The 18,960-nt window shown below is 51.0% G+C and overlaps 1 protein-coding gene across 3 annotated transcripts; it reads left to right on the plus strand.

Annotated features, from left to right (window-relative positions):
- Window positions 1–254: 254 nt before the first annotated feature.
- wizb (WIZ zinc finger b) lies at window positions 255–18,074 on the plus strand. 3 transcript variants are annotated; one of them, XM_037477015.2, is made up of 17 exons: window positions 255–446; window positions 993–1,170; window positions 1,266–1,470; window positions 1,715–1,790; window positions 3,513–3,640; window positions 3,723–5,216; window positions 5,921–6,367; window positions 7,586–7,984; window positions 9,635–9,766; window positions 10,119–10,655; window positions 10,732–11,133; window positions 11,212–11,733; window positions 11,881–12,426; window positions 12,520–12,731; window positions 14,502–14,808; window positions 14,942–15,098; window positions 15,482–18,074. In XM_037477015.2, the coding sequence occupies exons 2-17, from the start codon at window positions 1,075–1,077 to the stop codon at window positions 15,831–15,833; spliced, it is 6,012 nt and encodes a 2,003-aa protein (XP_037332912.2). In that variant the 5' UTR covers window positions 255–446; window positions 993–1,074; the 3' UTR covers window positions 15,834–18,074. The 3 variants fall into 3 exon arrangements, with proteins under 3 accessions (XP_037332912.2, XP_037332915.2, XP_037332913.2); XM_037477018.2 differs by having other exon boundaries at window positions 14,565–14,808; XM_037477016.2 differs by having other exon boundaries at window positions 996–1,170.
- Window positions 18,075–18,960: the final 886 nt, after the last annotated feature.

Genomic DNA, 18,960 nt, shown 5'->3' on the forward strand with positions numbered 1-18,960 from the left:
AACAACGTGTTTTCGTTACCGTAAACGCGTTAGAACAGAAAACCTTTCGCACGCGACCGGGCGTCGAAACGAAGAACACAAATCGAGGCACAGCGGGGGGGGGGAAGCAAAGCAAAAAAAGTTGAACTTAAACAACCCATTCCGACTCGGAAACTCTTTCCCCGTCGCCCTCCCCGCCGACGTTTCTTACGTACGCAGCGTGCCCGTGAGCCGAATAACATGGAGTCCACCGTCCTGCATCTTCGAGGGGTCCGTGCGAAAAGCTGAGCGGCGGCTCGCAGGGACAAGTTGGTCCCCGGTGGGAGCGGTCCACGCCACCCCGCGGCGAGCATCGTGTCAGGGGCGTGAAAGCCTCGGCTCCGACCACAAGAACTATGACGAGCGGTGCGTGAACGAGACAGCCTTTTTTTTCTTTCTACCGCGACCCGCAAACCAGGCCGGATTCAGTGAGTATGTGCGCACGCGCGCGCGCGCACACACACACACACAACAAGAATAATCCCGCAGGTTCTGGGCGTTTAAACGACCAAGTGCGCGGATGCGTTGTTGTAATATTCACCGACTGGATCGATACCCGCCGCGTCCTCAGGAGCAGCAGAGACCAGCCCGTTGGGACGCCCTGATGTACCCGGGCATTTTCCTGCTATGTTTTTCTTTTTGGGGGGGGGAGAGGTGGAGGGGGCCGCAAGGAGAGGACATGGGCCATTTATTTATGTAACCAGCTGAGCGCCCTACTTCATTCTTTAAGAGCAGACATGTTGTGAAAATAGGCCACGGTCTAAAAACCTGCAGTTGCCCCCCCCCCCCAAAATACAAAAAAATACTGAGGACAGATTCTGACACTTCCATACATGTCATTATTTATTCTACTCTCACAATCTGCTCCAGTCTGTGTCAGGTCTGGTCTGTGAGTATTAAGGATGAGCGGTGAGAAACTTTGATCTGCCGTGTGTGTGTGTGCGTGTGTGTGTGTGTGTGTGCACGCATTCCAGAAGAAGACGAGGCTGCACAATGTAGGACAGCTGGTCACCAGTGGGAACCCATACTGCTCTCTGGGGGGGGGGGGGGGGGACTATGGAGCCAGAGGGACCCCTAACCCCAGGGACCAGCTATGACCCCGCTTCGTCCACCTCAGCACAAAACCCCGCCTCCCCCGGATGCACCTCGCAGGTAAGACCTGGTCGCAGCTCGCCATCGTTGGTTGCCGCCGGTCCTGCCCGTCCGACTGTATTTCTTCCCGTTGTTGTTTTGCTGTCGCCCTCCAGTCTTCACGTTCTCCACATGTGAGAGACGGCCCGATGTGTGCCAGGCGCTCGTGGGCGGCGGGGGCCGGAGATGAAGGCCCCGGGGAGAACCAGGGCTCTCGGCCCGGCGCAGGCCCAGGGAGGAGCGCACAGAGGGGGCCAACGTCCTCAGCCTTTCCTTCCTCCCTGAGCTGGGACTCTGACTCTGAGAGAGAAACACTAGATGGTAACACGTGCTCTCATTTCTACTGGGATGCTCGTAATTAAAAGTAGCAGCTAAACACACAATGCCATCGGTCGTCCTATCATCGTTCCCCCCCCCCCCCCCCCCCCCATCACTAATTGTTCTCAATGTTGATTCAGTGTGAATGTAGTCAGAAGTCTCCCGCACTGTATCTTCGATATGTGTGCGATGTAACTGTGAGGTGATGTTGCTGTGGTTGTGTGTTTTGTGTGCTGTTGTGTGTCAGAGGAGGAGCTACAGCACTTTTCTAACCCTCACGGTCTGGCTGCTCACAGCCCGGGATCCCCTTCTTCTGGACTCAGGTGAGGAGGTGGAGTACAAGGAAGAGGAGGAGGAGGAGAAGGAGGAGGAGGAGGAGGAGGAGGAGGAAGGGCAGGGATGTCAGCTCAGAACAAACCTCCAGACACAGAGAGAGGGCTCGTCGGGGTATTTGCGTCGTTGGTCCTAAGCTCAGCTGATGGTGTTGACACCTCGGCAAGGAAGTGAAGAAGATATAAAGCTTCAGTACTCCTACTGTCCAATTTGATTAGCTTTTGTTTCCCCCCCATGTACTCAGGCACTTAGAATTTGGTGACGTTTTTATTCCTCTGGAGGTCTAAATAGTTGTTTCAATATAAACATCCTCTATCACAACAACTCACAGTTGAACAGGTCACAATTTTTCAAAATATTTTTCTAAAGGTGCTATTGATGTTCACCATGATGGTATCAGCCCACGTAATCCATACATAAAAATGAACAAATACCACACTATTCTCCTAAATGTGGTGAAGCCAACTTCCAACAAGCTTCTTCTTCGTCATGCGGTCCTGCGTGGTGAGCCTTCACACGGGTCACGGCGGCGGAGGGCATTACTTATTGTTTTCTTTAAAACAATCGGACCGGCTAAATTGAGGTCATTCCGTAACTTTCCACAAGTGGGTCCTTGAATCTCAGGAAACTCCTCTGAGCATTCTTTTCACTCCCCAGTCAGAAATCTTGCGACGAGCACGTGGCCGTGGTTGGTTTTATGGTGAAATGGTGTTCTTTCCACTTCTGGATTCTGGCCTCAACAGTGCTTGCTGGAACATTCAGAAGTTTAGAAATCCTTCTGTAAGCAATGCCCTCTGTATGTTTTGCAACAACAAGGTTGCAAAGGTCCTACGAGCGCTCTTTGTTTTTACCCATTTTGAGATGTCACCTGTGTGAAACCTTGGTAACGAGACAACTTTTTGTTTATGGTTTATAGATTTCAGCTGCAAGCCTTTATGCAGCTCAATTCATTTTATTTTGTATATCCCAAAATCACGAATTTGCCTCAGAGGGCTTTTCAAGCTGTACACATGCGACATCCTCTGTCCAGAAACCCTCAAATTGGCACAAGAAAAACCCTTCCATGGGGAAAAAAGAGAAGAAACCAACCCGTCACTTTCTTGTTCAATACCTTTTCTCTGTCATTGCATATTACATATTACAACTTCATTTCTGAACTCATTTGTTTCGTTTGTATGTATCGATTACGTGGGTTGTTACCGACATCCGGTGAATATTCCCTGTCAACTCAAATGGTGTCCTGTTTACTACTTATTTAACCCGCTGTATTAAATGAGTCATGTGTATATTGGAGGTAACCACATGGCTTTGTATACTCCTGTAAGAATCAAATGGATAGTGTATTAACTTGTATTTGGTGTGTTGTCAATTTGGCAAAATAGTTGCAGATTAATTTAATAGTAACAAAAAAAACCTAACTTTTGCAGCGGTTTCTATCACGATTTCTTGATTCCATTGAAATACAAAATCTTGGATGGATTGAAATTATGGGGGACAAATACATACACTTTGCTTTTTTTGGGTGGATGTATCAGCATTTGAGTGAGTTTTCTTCCTGCTAAAAAACCCAATCATTTGCAGAAAAAACGACAGCCTCTGAGAAAAAAGAGCTGGCACATTGTCTATTATTTGGAATTGTTTTAGGCAGAGCTGCTGCTTACCCTTGTTATGAAATGTCATACAACTATTTTCCCCTTTCTGACGCAACCAAGGCTTGATAATCAAGAAGACCAAGGACCTGAAAAAATACCATGGTCTACTGCGACGGAGGCGCACGGCGGCGACCGCGAGAGCGCGAAGACGGAAGAGCAAAATGCGCCTCGGCCCGGCCCGGCAGACTGTGAGTACCACAAGGCCGAAAGCCAGATCGACCTGCATTCTTGAGGTCTTCCATTCATAACTGCTACGTTTTCTCTTTGCAGTGGCAGACAGCGACGGGTGGAATGTGTCTGAGCTGTTTCTGTCCAAAGGAAAACTAAAGGACTGTTGCCCTATGGAGGAGGAGGAGGAGGAGGAGGAGGAGAGGGGCCACAGTGAGGGAGAAGAGGGGCCCAGGGGAAATGAAACCAAGGAGCTTGAGAAAGATGTGTACACCTTCCCTGGAGACTCTGACGCGGAGAGTCCCCCTCCCGCTCCCTGGGCTCACTGCACATTCATTCAGCGGTGCCGGAAGAAGAGGGTGCTGTTCAGGCCCTTCTCCGGACATGGCACCTCGGAGCGCACATCGCCTGTGGCCGGCAGGAGCGTGCATGCAAGTCCTCAAAAATCCCAAACCGCTGAGACGGCACAGCTGGATCGAGCCGCAGGGGAGTACAATTTCGAGGAGTTTGTCGCCGGAAAGGCAGCGGTGGAGGAGCCCGCAAAGTTTGCAGGGAGAGGGGACAATGAAGACGTGGAAGAAGGGTCGGGTAAAGAAATCTTCACGTGTGTGGAATGTAGCATTTACTTCAAGAAGCAGGTGCACCTTCAGCAGCACATAGTTGAGCACTGTCAGAGTACCGCAGCGGGCGGCCGGCGTTCCGGAAAGGGCTGCGGATTTCGGTGCGTCGAGTGTGGATGGAACCTGCAGAGTCGGCCCGCGCTGGCCGACCACCACAGGAGGCACCAAGAGTCTCGTTTAAAGATCTTTGAAGAGATCGAGAAACTGAACCAGGACGGTGAGATGGTGAAGCCTACGTGCTCAGATGACACGGAGAGATTCACGTCTCAGCAACTTTCCCCGGCCCCAGTTTCGACACCAGACCAGGCCGTTGGCCACTCGGTTGCTTCTCCCCTGAAATCGCTGCGAAGCCCGGCTCCAGCCCGAAGTGTTTCCGCCGGCCGCCGCCGCTTCATCTGCACAAAGTGTAACTTCAGCACAAGAACTTCCCAGGCACTGGCCAATCACACCAAGACCCACAACAGAAAAAAAACAGGTCCAGCGTTGTGTTTGCCATCCACTTCCCTGGCCTGTGCTCATTGTGCCTTCCTGACCTCCAGTCAATCTGTGATGAAGAACCACCAGAAACGTATTCACCCAACGCAGTTCTCCATCAGTGGGGCGCTGACCGATGAGACTGGCAAGCGCTCAAGTTCAAAGGTGGGTTCTCCGATTTCAAAACCTGCCGTCACTTCTGACCGTCTCTGTGGGTCGGGATCCTTGCACAATGCATCTCAATGCGAGAGCCAGCAAGAGGCCACTGCCTCTGATGGCAACGCAATGCCAGGTGGCGCTGCAGCTCTCCCTGTGAGCCAGGTGGTCTTCAAGCGCTTTGAGAACCCGAGATTCAGAAGAAGAGGGAAGACTTGGACTAATCTGGCCAACTTTCTGGAGGATGGCGAGCTGACAGGGAGTCAAGAAGAAGAAGAAGAGCAGAGCGCAGAGCTTGACACTGAGCATTTAGACTCACCTGTTGGAGTGAAACGGCACAGCACAGGTGAGACGCAACGTCGGACCAGACACTCTAATGTTAAGTTGCATATATACGTCATCGGCCTTGTTTGGAAGTAGAACTGAAAATAAATTAGCTGTAGTAATTTAAAATTTAGCGTTGGAAATTGATCAAATGACCATGTGGAAGGTGACCCATGACAAATAGAGTAATTACTTCTCCTTGCAGTTCCTCTTTGCTCTTTGGAATATTTTAGCATCTCTTTTCGGTTTAGTTTGGCATAGTGTCCTTTCTAGATGACATCAGGCGTTTGTTTTTATCGAAAAATACTTTTCAAACTCTGCCCAACACATGAGTGAGATGTTAGCAACTAGTTTGCTAAAAAGCCATATATTTGTGCTGGTGGAGACCAAAATTGGTGAGAAAAATACAGTGAAAGTTGGACTTCCATTTTCATGGTGGCCTGAACACAACTGCACATGAATGCAAATGTTGATTTAAGCTTTTGTATGAATTAGCATAGGTCCGTAGCAGAAAACTGGCTGTTAGCGTAGTCACATGACCTAAAAGAGTAAACACATAAACGCGGAAATAATCGGATTACTTCATTGCATGCAAACAGTATGCTGACATAGGCCAGACTTCAAGACTCACCCAAAACCTAAGATGCACATTGCATTCATTAAAATTCAAATATAATGTTTATTCTCTCCATTCAGAAGAGATTATGTATTTTTTTGTCTTGATAGAGGACTGCTCAGCACAGCAAAGCACCATCTTATCGCTTCCCACTGAGAAGTGTGGGAAAGACGAAGACCAGCCGGAGGTGGAGAAGGAGGGAAAGGCTTTCTTTCTGAGGAAGAGCAACCGGGTCACCGTTGCTCCTCTGGAGACTGACAGCGAAGACCACGACGGCGGCGGCGGCATTGACGAGGAACACGTGCGACGTCTCCTCTCGGAAGGCTTCTTGGATGAAGACCTGGACGAGACCGACGGGGACTCTGAGGCGTTCAAGAGCGTGGAGAGGAAGTGTCCCTACTGCCCTGATCGGTTTCATAATGGCATCGGGCTGGCCAATCACGTGAGGGGCCACCTGAACCGAGTGGGCGTCAGCTACAATGTGCGTCACTTCATATCCCCCGAGGAAGTCAATGCGATTGAGAGGAAGTACTCCTATCAGAAGAAGAAGAAAAAAGGTCAGTGGCTTGCAGTGTTCATCTCTCAAGGCTGTGTAGAGATTCTAGAGGCCCGACAATCTGTTTGTGTTGTCTTGGTTTTAACACGTGCTGGGCACAATGACCCTGCCATTAGCCACCTGTATGTTAGCTATGTTATACCATTATTCTCTCGAAGGCCTGTTACAGCTAAAGTGTAAAGTTCTCACTCTCTGATATCTGGTTACCAACAAGTTGTCACGTGTTCCCTGTGAATCAGAGTATTCGCAAGATGATAAGCAGAACAAGAAAACCGGAGGAACTTAGTTTAGTTGAGCTGTTTTTTTCAGGTATTTGGTCATAAACTAGTCATCTTATTAAAGAGCCAAAGTGGTCATCAAAGTGAAACAACAGCATGATTTATTCTCAGGGGACGACGGATGCACAAAATCTATCTATAGCAATATATGCTGTAGTTGATGACATAATTCATAATAGCTGTTGGACGTGGTGCATGTACTTTAGATAATAATAACTTGCTCTATTTTCAACCGATTTTTTAACGGTTTGGTTTGTTATAAACGTCAGAGATGTTGTTATGACACTGCACACCTCTGAATAATATTCTGTTTAATATCATTTTCATATGAAAACCCATGGTTATAATTATTCACAAGTATGCAGTGTCATAAATACTGTACAGAGTGGGGATTTCAACATGCAGCATTTCTTGCTGTATATTTGCCACTTTCTCTTTAGCTGATGCACTTTATTTTTAATTGTATCTTTATTTCTCAACTTACTAACCCATAGCTTCAGCGTACTAACCCATAGCATATATTTTATTATATTTTAATTTAATTTTGATCTTTTAGCTGCACTACGTTGTCTGTTGTCCATTATTGTCTGCTGTCATGCACCAAATTCCATGTATGTCTAACATATAATGGCAATAAACGTTTCCTGATTCCTAAAGTTGAAATTTTAGCTAGTACCTATTTTACAACATTATTCTATTTTTTAGAACATAACATAATTATTCATATTATGTATGCAGTGTCATAACAAACCGTTAAAAAGTCGCTTTGAAAATTGAAAAGTTATGGATATTTAAAGAACTCTTATCACTACCAACACAATGTTATGAGCGCTCGACTCCGTTTCCTAGCCTTTATATATATCTATGGACGAGTCACCTTACAGCTGTACTGCACATTGTGTCACATGTCTTAACATGTGCCCACCCCCCTTCATCCACAGTTGCCAACTTTGACCCGGAAACATTCAGCGTGATGCACTGCGAGTTCTGCAGCGCCGGCTTCGACACCCGGGCCGGCCTGTCCAGCCACGCCAGGGCCCACCTCCGGGACTTTGGCATCACCAACTGGGACGTCACCATCTCGCCGATCCACATCCTGAGGGAGCTGTTCTCCAGCAGGCCCGACCTCGCCGTCCCCACGGCTCCCCCCCGGAGCACAGGCTCCTCGGAGGAGGAGGAGGAGGAGGAGGAAGAGGAGAAGGAGGAAGGGGTGGGAATCGTTGAGGTAAAGTTGGAGGGGGACGCAAGCGAGAGGAAGCAGAGCACGGGCGGTTCAGATGTGTCGCCTTCAGCGTCTCCCCAACGCCTGAAGGAGGAGGACGGGTTGGAGCAGAGTGGAGGTGAGTTGTCATTATTGACCCATCCGTCCATAAAGCTGGGTGCCGAACTTTGGGCTGAGGTGACCTTTGTAATGATGCCTGGGGGGTTCGAGGTGAATGTCACAAATGCACAGAGCAGTGGGAAAAATGAAATGCTTAAAAAGTTGAAACGCTTTCGTTTTAAGTGCAACTGGCCGTTTGCTTTATGCCTCTGAATAAAAAGTGCCTTCACCCTGGTGACACCGCTGTGCAAATGGGTCAAGTGTTTGAAGCAGGATGGTGGCTGTGAGAAAAGCAGCCGAAGCGGAGGGAGAAACGGTGTGTGTGTGTGTGTGTGTGTGTGAGAGAGAGGGAGGTAGAGAGAGAGAGAAAGAGAGAGATAGTGAGGGTGTCACCGATACCCCGTGGTAGATGTGGCACTCGGTGCATTTCATCCCAACCTCCGCCTCCACTCGATTGGTCACGCCTTAGTTTAGCGGTGCATATGGGGGCAAAATGGCTGCTTCCACCTCCCCGTAGACCCAAACAATGGCGGAAAAAAACCCCGTCTGACTTCGGCTGCCGGGGAGTCCGATGCACTGCGGGTCCGGACCGGTGAGTACCGCGCGCCGAGACCCCCGCGCGCCCGCGCGCCCCTTTTCCCGACAAGTCGCCGCGCGCGTTCCGCGCCGCATCATCTGTCACCTCGTAGCCAGACATTCAGCCATTAGAGAGGAAAAAGACATTCATCATCATCATCATCATCATGATGCGAGACTTTAGTGCAGGGGAGCCGGTGTCGCGCAGGTAGCCCGTGACTCGGGCTCATTGTTTTGGTTCGGGGGTGTTTCCCGTTTTTGCCCCCGCGGATAAACAGTAATGATTGTGGGGATTGTCGTTACAGGTTTTTTTTTGTTGTGTTTCTTCGTCTGTGGGTTATTTTCTCTCCTTCTTGTGCACGTCGGGGATGACGTCCAGTACATCCAATGCTGCAGGATCTGTAAAATCACCTACAGTTGCCCAATCCTCGCCATTTTACTTTTGCTTTGATTTTTGAGGACACGCTGTGCTTCCAAGTGCACCGATTCACGCATGTCATTTTTTTTTGGGGGGGGGGGGGGACATGGAAAAATGTTAACTTTGTAAGCCAGTATTCCAACTTATCCCGTTTAACGAAGTATAACCGAAGTATGACTTTCCCCTCTGTTTGGCTCGTGTCGCCCTGCGTGGACTCCCCGTCGGCGGGTCGCGGCTCTGACCCGATCCACCCAGAACCCCGTCCCGCCTGTGCGTGTCATTGTTTCCACCCCCAAATGGACGGTGTTGTAACGCTGCGCGGCGAGGTGTCACGTCGCTCTTTTACAGTCAGGGGACGACGCGACACGCGCAGAGCCGCCCACCAGACAAAAAGCCTCGTCTGGCTCCGCGTCTGCTCGGATTTACGCCGTTTTGTCGCATAAAATGGCACTTTTTTTCGTTGCAAGGAATGTCCGACTGCGGAGTGAACTGGGTCTGCCACGTTTGTTTCGACAGTAGTACAGCTATTACTTTTTTTCTTTTTTTTGTAGACGTTACAAAGCGCTCATATTACATGAATTTGAATTATCAGTGGATATTTCCCTGCTTACACATTCGTGTTTCTCCTATAGAGAACTTCTAGGTGTTTTATTATTATTGCCTGTAATGTCCCAGGTGAGGAGGAGGAAGCGGCTGAGGACGACGATGATGATGATGAGGATCTGAGCTCCAGCCGGACGCGGAAAGCCGGGCCGTGCAGCGTGGACTCGGGCGGCCTCTCTCCAGGGGAAGATGCAGACTCCAGGGGTGAGGAGGGGAAAAAAAAGGTTGCCGCTGACCCCAGAGTGTTGACAGGGGATTGGGTTTGTCAGTGGGGAGATTGTAAAACTGACCCCGGGTCAGGGTTGAGGAGCGGGTGATCCCGGGGGCGATCTGCAGGTGCACAAATGTGTGTTAGGAGCTAATGAGAGCAGTTCTTATCACCTGGCCGGAGTTGCTGCATACTGAGGGGGGGGGGGGTGTACGTGTAAGTGAGGTAACTCTGAGAGGCGCAGGAACCACCTGCTGTTACTTTGCAAACTCTGTGTCTTTTGTGACCTTGCGTTGAACCGAGGCTTGTTTGGCGATGTCTCACCAGCGGCTCTCGCCTCCTTCGCAGACTTGAAGTGCGCGCTGTGCGGAGCCCAGTTCGAGACCAGACGCGGGCTGTCCAGCCACGCCCGCTCTCACCTGCGGCAGCTGGGCGTCGGCGTCTCGGAGAGCAGCGGGGCGCCGATCGACCTGCTCTACCAGATCGCCAAGGAACCCCACGCGGACGGACCGATTTCTCCCACGGAGCTCCTTTCCGCCAAGAGGTCCTCGGTCCCTCACAAGGATGAGGAGATAGGAGACATGGACTTTGACGACAACGCCGTCCCCATCGCCATCCTGGGCAAAGCGGCGAAACCACTGCCACCGTCTCCTTCCGCCACGCCGTCACCTTCCCCCGGTGCCTCGCCCTCACCCCCTCGCTCCGGCTCCCAGCCCTCAGTCGTGAGGAAGGCCCCCATTTCCTCTCTGCTGCCCGTGTCCTCCCCCTTGCGCTCCCCGGACCACAAGGCTGGGGGAATGAAAGGCTTGACCCCCAGCCTCTCCTCCAAAGTCACGACCAAGCCCCTGTGGGCGCCGCAGGAGAATGACGCTCCTCTCAACCTCAGTAAGTGCCTCTTGCGGCATCCTGAAACGTTCCAAAGTCCGTTGTCTAAGTTTGGTTCTTCCTTCCTCCCGTGCAGCCCTGGGGGTGGACCCCAACAAGGACATCGTCTGTCAGCTGTGCGGCGCCTGGTTCGAGACACGGAAGGGTCTGTCCAGCCACGCGCGGGCCCACCTGCGGCACTTCGGGGTGGAGTACTCTGAATCTAAGGGCTCTCCCATCGACCTGCTGAACCAGCTCATCGACACGGACGACTTCAAGCACAAAGCCGGAGCGCTCCCCGCCCCAAAGCGCTCCCTGCTCAGCCTCTCCTCCCCTTCGTCCCCGCTCTGCAAGGTGACCACGGCCGCCGGCGGGTCCACGCCAAAAGCTACCTCTTCCTCCGCCCCGTCTCTCCTCGGCCCCCCCGCCAAGCGTCTCAAGTCCTCCTCCATGAGGGTCTTCCGCCTGAGTAGTGGCGAGCTCATGGCCCTTCCGCACAGTGAGTGTGCTTTCACAGGCTAGGTGTTTCCTGACCAGATGTGGGGCTAATTTCTGTTCACTTCTCTAACCCTCCCAGGTGAACCACCAAAGGAAATAGGCTGCGAGTTCTGCGGGGAGTACTTCGAGAACCGCAAAGGCCTCTCCAGCCACGCGCGCTCCCACCTGCGCCAGATGGGCATCACCGAGTGGACCGTCAACGGATCGCCCATCGACACCCTGAGGGAGATCATCAAAAGGCGGGGCCTGCCTTGCGCTCTTCCTCTGAAACCTCTCAAAACCCCGCCCCCGTCCTCTCCGGGACCCCCTCGTTCGCCTCGGCCCACCTCGTCCCCGTCCTCCTCCTCCTCCCCCTCCTCCACCCTCCTCGGCCGCCTACCCTTCGCCTTTGCCCGCCCCTCCAGTCCTCCCCAGGCCCTGCCGTCGAAATCGAGCCCGGCATCGCTGACGCCCGCCGGAGGGCTGATCCTCAAGCTGAAGCCTGAGCCGGTGCAGCTTGAGGTCACGGCGCCGGGAGCCACGGAGAGATCCGCCGGTTTCTCCGCCAAAGCTCTTAACTGCGGTTGGAGCGGCTCGGACGGCGTGTTCCCCCTCAACTTGGGTAACCTGGACTCTATGACCCCCCTCCAGGGTTTCTCTAGCACGTTTGCAGAACCTGTTTACCAGTAATGCTGGTCTTTTGATGCTCTCTGACTGTGATCTTCGTCTCTGTCGTTTCGTTGACCCTCTCCCTCTGGTCTTTCCGTAGCCATGGCCCAGGAGGTGGAGCCCACAAGGGACATCCGTTGCGAGTTCTGCGGGGAGTACTTCGAGAACCGCAAAGGCCTCTCCAGCCACGCGCGCTCCCACCTGCGCCAGATGGGCATCACCGAGTGGACCGTCAACGGATCGCCCATCGACACCCTGAGGGAGGTCATGCACAAGAGAGGGATGGGCGCCTCCTCTCAGCAGGGGGTGAAGAAGGAGTCGCTCCAGGGGGCCAGCAGTCCCCTGTGGGAGAACACGGAGGGTTTGGGTGTTTCCGGCTACCAGTCCTCCAAGTTCCGCAAGTCTCCGCTCAGCTTGCTGCAGTCGGGGACCAGGCTCCACAAGCAGGGCCTGGGGTCCGCGTCCGCCACCCAGCCCGCGGGGAAGTATTTCAGGCTCTCCCCTCTGGGGAAGAGGCCTCTGTCTGAGGATGCTCAGCCGGCGGAGACCGCCAAGTCACCGCCACATCAGCTCAAGGCTTTCTCGCCGCTGCCGCACGATTTCTCCTTCAAGCGAAAACCTTCCCCGGACAAGCACGGGCACCAGGGTGAACTAGTGTTTCTTATACACCCCCCCCCCCCTCTGTTGAGAGCTGATTACGTTCCTTAAGACACAATATCTGATTCATCGTAAATTTCAGATCCCAGTTGCGAGCTGTGCGGCTTCTACTTTGAGAACCGCAAGGCCCTGGCCAGCCACGCGCGAGCCCACCTCAGGCAGTTCGGCGTGACGGAGTGGTGCGTGAATGGGTCCCCCATTGAGACGCTGAGCGCCTGGATGCGCAGCAGGCCGCAGAAGGTGCTGGAGATGCATCGCAGCTACATGCAGGGCAACCGCTCCACCCTCAAGAAGGTGAGTCCAGGCAGCCAGCTGCTGGTGGTGTATTTGAGCGTGATAACTAAGCGTGATAACTGGCGTGAATGGGCACAGTGTCAGATTATTTTTCCTTCCTTTAACCCTTAAACAAAGTGTTTTTAAGCGAAAATGTGTAAAATAGCAGAAGAAGAACATGTGCCCCCCCCCTCCCCTTGTCTGCGGCGATACAACACTAGATCACTACTGTGCTACATCTCTGACATACTCTCTTTCCCCCCGGTGTCTTTGATCAGGCATCTCGCTCAAAGATCTAACGCTCCGCAGCTGGTGGTGCGACAGATATTTTGTGTCTTGGAATGCTTCAGAGACGTGTTGTCTAACAGCTCGGGGGCCTTACTGTAGACCCTTGTGTCTTTACGCCCTGCAAAAATCACTGTGGGGACGGATGCCAGAGCAACTCAGCTCATTGACTTGATTGTTGCCATAGTAACCAGGGTGCCTGGCAGCTTATGTTTCATCCTCAGATAAATTATGGCATGCGCTGGATGGGAGAAAACCTTCGTGTTTCTTCCTTTTCTTTCTCCCCCCCCCCCCCTCCCCCTTGAATTATTTTTTGGTGCATTTGCGTCACTGTCGCACCTTTTTTCCTCAAGCTGTGATGTGACACACATACAGAATGGATCACCTTTCATGTGTCCTTGTAGTCATTGCAAACCGTGATATGAGCCCACCCAGGCTGTGTGTCTGGCTCTGCTGATTTGAAATGGACTTATCATGGACCATTAATTGATTAGCCAATCAACAAAAACTAAACCAGCGACTCTTTTGCTAATTAATTAATCCGCGTAATCATCCGTCAGGCAAACAAAACCCTAACTAAATATCCCCCCAGTTCCAGTATCTCAGTGGCGTGGACAGGCTACTTTCTTTGTTGCAGCAAACCTAATATTCTGAGGGTTTAACCGAACAATGAATTTAAGGCTGTTGAATTCAGGCTTCAGGGAAACGGCATTTTCTGATATTGTGTGGACCATAGATAAATAGAAAAACCTACGAGCGAGAAAGAATGATTGATTGTACCCCAAAACACGCTCAGCGGCCACTTTATTAGGTCCACCTTGCTGGTAAAAGGTTGGAGCCTCTTTTGCCTTCAGAACTGCGTTAATTCTTCGAGGTTACTTTCAAGGTGAAACATTCCTCAGGGGTTTTTATTCCATATTGACATGAGAGCATCACTCTCATCTATGATGCAAACCTCCCGTTCCACCACATCCCAAAGGAGCTCTAGTGGGTTGAAATGTGGGGACCGAGGAGGCCACTGGAGAACCGTGAGCTCATTGTCATGTTCAAGAAAGACCAAAGTGGTCCAAGAATATCCAAATATCCATAAAAAATGTTATATTTGAACAGCAGCTGATTAAGAACCACTGTGAGGGTCGATCAGGAGACAGGTGAAAACACCTGAGTGGGTCAGACCTTCAGAGATCCCTGTCCTGTGAGTAACTGACATGCTGTCAGTGGAGCTTTCAAATGTAGAAACCAGTCTATTTAAAACTTAAATCTAAAAATAGATTAAATCTATAAATAGATAAATCCCAATTAAAGAAATGCACCACTGCTATTTACATGTATATACATACAAATGCGTTACATAAAACATATATATAAAGGAATATTTTGGCCTCATAATGACCTTACTAGTACATCTAGTTATGTTTAATTTAGTATCATGGTAATTACAGCAGCACAAGTGTCTCCTGTTCGACATAATGCTGATTAGAAAACTCATGTCTGTCCCTCTTCCAGAAGAGCAGCTCACCTCTCACTGCGTCAACGGGCTCTGATCATATCCTCCCCGTCTCATCACAGAAGGCCGCCGCCGCCTGCTCCTCCTCCTCCTCCTCCTCCTCCTCCTCCCAGTGGTCTTCGTCTCTGGCTGTGAGCCTGGTGCGGCCGCTGAGCCGCGAGGTTCTGGGCTCCTCCAGGACGGCCGAGGGGGACGCCGCCCCGCTGAGGCCCGGCAGCGGCAGTCCCAGCCCGTCGCGGTTCTCCGGCGGCCTCCCGCTCCAACCGCAGGTGGCCCGCAGCGAGCTGAACGTCCGCCTGCCCCGAGGTACGTCAGGGAGACGGCGTACTGGGTTTACCTTTGGCCATCAAATAGGCTTGCATTATGACACACTGAAGTATTGGCTTGGCTCTAATTTGCACCCCCCCCCCCCTCTCATCCCCCCTCTCATCCCCCTAAGGTTATGAGCGTCGGCCCATGAAGCACCCGTCCTTCCCAGACGGGACAGAGAGCCCCCCCAAGCCCCCCCGCACGGGCACCGTACCCGCCCTGGTGCCCAAACCGCCCTCCTACCCACTGGTCAAACTGGTGGGCAAGTTCTACACCCTGAAGTGCCGGTGAGTGAAACCTGTGGGTTTTTAAGAGCAGCGTGAACTGAGAGGAGAAGTTTCAGGGCCACTTTAAGACTTTTCAGGGACAGCAGCGTTGATAGAACTGCTAAATTTAAATAGACCCCCCCCGTAATCCCCCACCCCCATCCGCTGCTGAGCCGCACTCCCGTTTTTGGCGTCTAATGCGCTACATTGAGGATCCTGAATCATTTGGGATTTTCAGGCGACAGCTAGGAGAGCTTAAGTCCTGATAGCACTGCAGGTTTGAACAGAACCGGCGCCGAGCTTAAAACCGCCAGTTTGTACTTGATTTCTTCACGTCCATGGAATCCTTTTTGCATAATTTCCTCTTTTAATATTTTGGCGTGGTTGTGTTCTTGCTGCGTCAGATTCTGCGAGGTGGAGTTCCACGGGCCGCTGTCGGTGCAGGAGGACTGGATCCGACACCTCCAGCAGCACATCCTCAAGATGAACTACAACAAGGCAGCGGCGCCCAAAGCGGCCCCCGCTGCACCCGCCGGGGCCCCTTCTCCGGTGGCTGCCGCGCCCCCGGTCCAGGCCTCGGCCCCGGCCTCCACCTCCACCTCCAGTACCGCCTCCACCCCGCCTGCCCGCTCCGCCACGCCCCCCGTGACGCGGTGTGCTGAGCCGCTCTCTGCCACAGCGGTTTTATCTGTCTCAGAGGAGCAGCCCACCTTATCTCCACCTTCTGTCCCCCCCCTCCCCACCCAGACAGTGTGAGCTGCAACTCGTCACTGTCAATTAGATCCTCTTTTTTGTTTTGTTTTTTTGTGCCCTTCCGCACCTTTTTTTTTTTACAAATATCTCTGTGTCCATCCGCTTCTTTCGGCCGTCGGAGTGTTGTTGAGCGAGGATCGTTAGCCCTCCAAAGAGCCCCCCCGAGCCCCCCAAGCACCTTTTTGAAGCGGCTTTCTAGACTGTTACTGAGTCCCGTTACCCGGGGAACGAAGCTCGCGAGGAGAGCTGAAATAGTGTTTTGTGACTGCCTTGTTTCTATTGAATGTCCCGGTGTGGACGCAGACATTTGCTGTACTTCTGTCCCTCCAGTCACCTGCTGACTAAAGGGTTAATGTAGCCCTTTTATCCAGCTCCCCCCCCCCCCCCCACGTCTCATGCAGTTTTGCCCCCCTTTTTTCCCTTTGTGAACCGTGCCCTGTTGGGACGGATGGCACTTCCATCGACATGCCCCGGGGGCCCCCGCCGGGCCCCTCACCTAAAGACCCCGACTGAGACTCAATGACATTTGTAATCACGGCAGTCTCCTTTGGTCGAGACCCCAAACATGTGGTGACACCAGGTGTTAAAACAGGCACTTTGAATGGTGACGTTGTCACTCGGCACTTACTGAAACGCCCATTCCAAATGGCCGCGGTTTCAATAAACGACTGTTTCCCATTGGTTTAAGGAGCCAGACGTGGAAGCAGCTCCCCCCCCCCCCTTGTTGACTTTACAATGTACTTATTTTCCCCCAAAATATACATTTTGCTTGAATGTAGCTTAAAGCACCTACTAAAACCTTACATGCACACCTTCCTACACAATCAGACACGTGCCCCGTGTTACTGTATCATTTCATGATGTTTGTACTACAGGTCGTAGCTAATGTCAGGGCCAGGTTCCCATTCTCTCCATTCAGTGATGACATTTCTTTCTTCTTTTTTTTTTTTTCCCAGTTCAATCCAAGCTATTATTTATTTATTATTATGCATCTGAATGTGGTCAGCTTGGTCATTTTAAAGCTAAAGTAAAACTTTGGAATGTTTTTGGAAATAGGTCAGCGGTGCACCTTTACACCAGCGCACACAGTGTGTGTGTGTGTGTGTGTGTGTTGGTTTGTGTTAGCTCAAATTGGACTAAACGTGGGCCCCTGTCGGTGCGTGATGTAATCAGCATCTGTCATCGCGTGTCGGGATGTGCCAAAGACTCTTGTTTACTTCCTCGTCTCTGTAAAAGCTGTTTACATTGGACCTGGTGGTGGAGGAAACTCTGCACAGCCATGGAGTTCCCCGAGTTCCTCCTCGCCCGAAAGACGCACCGAACAGCGCCAACAGGCGGCGCTGCGCTCTCCGCGCGGCAAAGACGCCCGGAGCCGCTTTGAGGGACCTGTGGCGGTGACGCCGGGTTTAGAGCGTTCCTGGTAAACGCCAACGGAAACCCAACGGTCCAATCACAGGAGCCCGTCTGACCGGTGTCTTTGGGACATTGAGTGCGATGACATCAACCCAGAACTGAAGCACTACCTAAAAGGGGGTCTGTGTATGCTGGCAGTCCTAGAGATGCTGCCCCCAAACCCCTTTATGGAGTATAGATACACACTATATAACTACATGTACTTAAGAAACTGTCGAGGCTAGTAGAGCCATCGGCAGTTCTGTTAGCGAGGTAGATTTAAAAAAAAAAAAAAAAAAAAGTGATCTTAATTATCGTGGTTTGATTTCAACCTTTTGATGCTCCGTATTTTGTATGGCTCTGTACATTTCTGTATCTGCAGTTCAAGTCCTTTTTTTGAATTCGAAGTCTCTCCGAGCTGTCGCGCCGGAGAAGAGAGTCGACGGCGTTCTGACGCGATCCTCGCGTCCCAGTGTGGCGGGACTCTAACACGCAGGGCCTTTTTAAAGGGGGGGGGGGGCGCTTTGTGCACAGAGACGGGACCCTCCGCTGCCTCCACACGGGGGGGAAGCAGAGGCCCTCAGTCCGGTGCACTGGAGTTCCCCTCAAGGTTACCTGAACAAGACTCAGCCGGTGTAACTGGTGCGTGTGTGTGTGTGTGTGTGTGTGTGTGTGTGTGTGTGTCTGTCTCTCCAGTATGTCTGCGTGTACGTGTGTGTGTGCAGAAGATGGGACGACGTTGACGATTTGAGAAGAAAAAGATGCATTCGAGGAAAGGAACTCGGTGTACACAAGAGTTTTACGTGAATCAACTCCAAGAGCAAAACAAATAAATGTGATTTTAATTCCAGACACTGAGTTGTCACCTCTGTTGTAGCTTTAGAGGCAATCTTTGTCTTGGGTGCAAACGCTTCAGTTTTTAGCCACAAGGGGGAAGTACAATATCAGCGGGCTACATGGTGGATTCCAAGCCGAACCAGAATTTGGTTATAAACCTAATTCACCACAATGTAGAAATTGTCTCTGGCTTGTCTCATGGCATACAGATGAAAAATCAAACAATATAAGGAATCGACTGGAGCCATTTCTAACTAAACACAACAATGACTTAAAAGGCCTTGATGCACAGTTTACAGCTTCCCTCTCGCCCCGAAATACAGTTTGGTGAAACAATCTATCCCGACATGGACGAGTCCTTGAAGTGCTCAGAGACTGAAATAATAACCAAATAAACTGAAATTTGCTGATGAAGATCATGTGATGTGACTGAAAGTTCAACGGCAAATGATAGTTATAGTTAAGTAGGTTAGTTCTAATATATATTTTTCATTTTGATTTAACTGAGACTCCCTGACTGTAAAAAATCATTTATATTTCTCACTTATATTACAACCTTGGATTTGAATTAATTTGAATGGCCAAATGCAAAATTTAAAAAATAAGACCTGGTTCTAACTTTTACTGTCAGAAGTCGCATAATTCCAAATATTACAAAATGTTCAGGGTGTGTGACTACAAATCGCTCCCAGCCACCACACTGACTGCTGACTGAGTCAGAAGCAACAAAGAGAAGCCAAAAGGCCTCTAACATGTATACTCATCATTTTCTTATGTTAAGGATGATTTTTCATTGCAAAAAAGTAAAAATTGAATGAAGAGTCATATCATTATAATAAATAAAAATCACTGTATTTGGTTGTTTAGCTGCTGCTTAAAACATAAAGAGAGTGCAGCATCA

Source organism: Pungitius pungitius, chromosome 12 (genome assembly GCF_949316345.1).
Source record: "Pungitius pungitius chromosome 12, fPunPun2.1, whole genome shotgun sequence".
NCBI classification, from domain to species: domain Eukaryota; kingdom Metazoa; phylum Chordata; class Actinopteri; order Perciformes; family Gasterosteidae; genus Pungitius; species Pungitius pungitius.

Coding starts and splice junctions, on each gene's coding strand:
- wizb (XM_037477015.2), top strand. CDS start 1,075: ATGGAGCCAGAGGGACCCCTAACCCCAGGGACCAGCTATGACCCCGCT. Junction 9,767..10,118: donor GGAAGATGCAGACTCCAGGG/GTGAGGAGGGGA, acceptor CCTCCTTCGCAG/ACTTGAAGTGCGCGCTGTGC. Junction 11,134..11,211: donor GCTCATGGCCCTTCCGCACA/GTGAGTGTGCTT, acceptor TAACCCTCCCAG/GTGAACCACCAAAGGAAATA.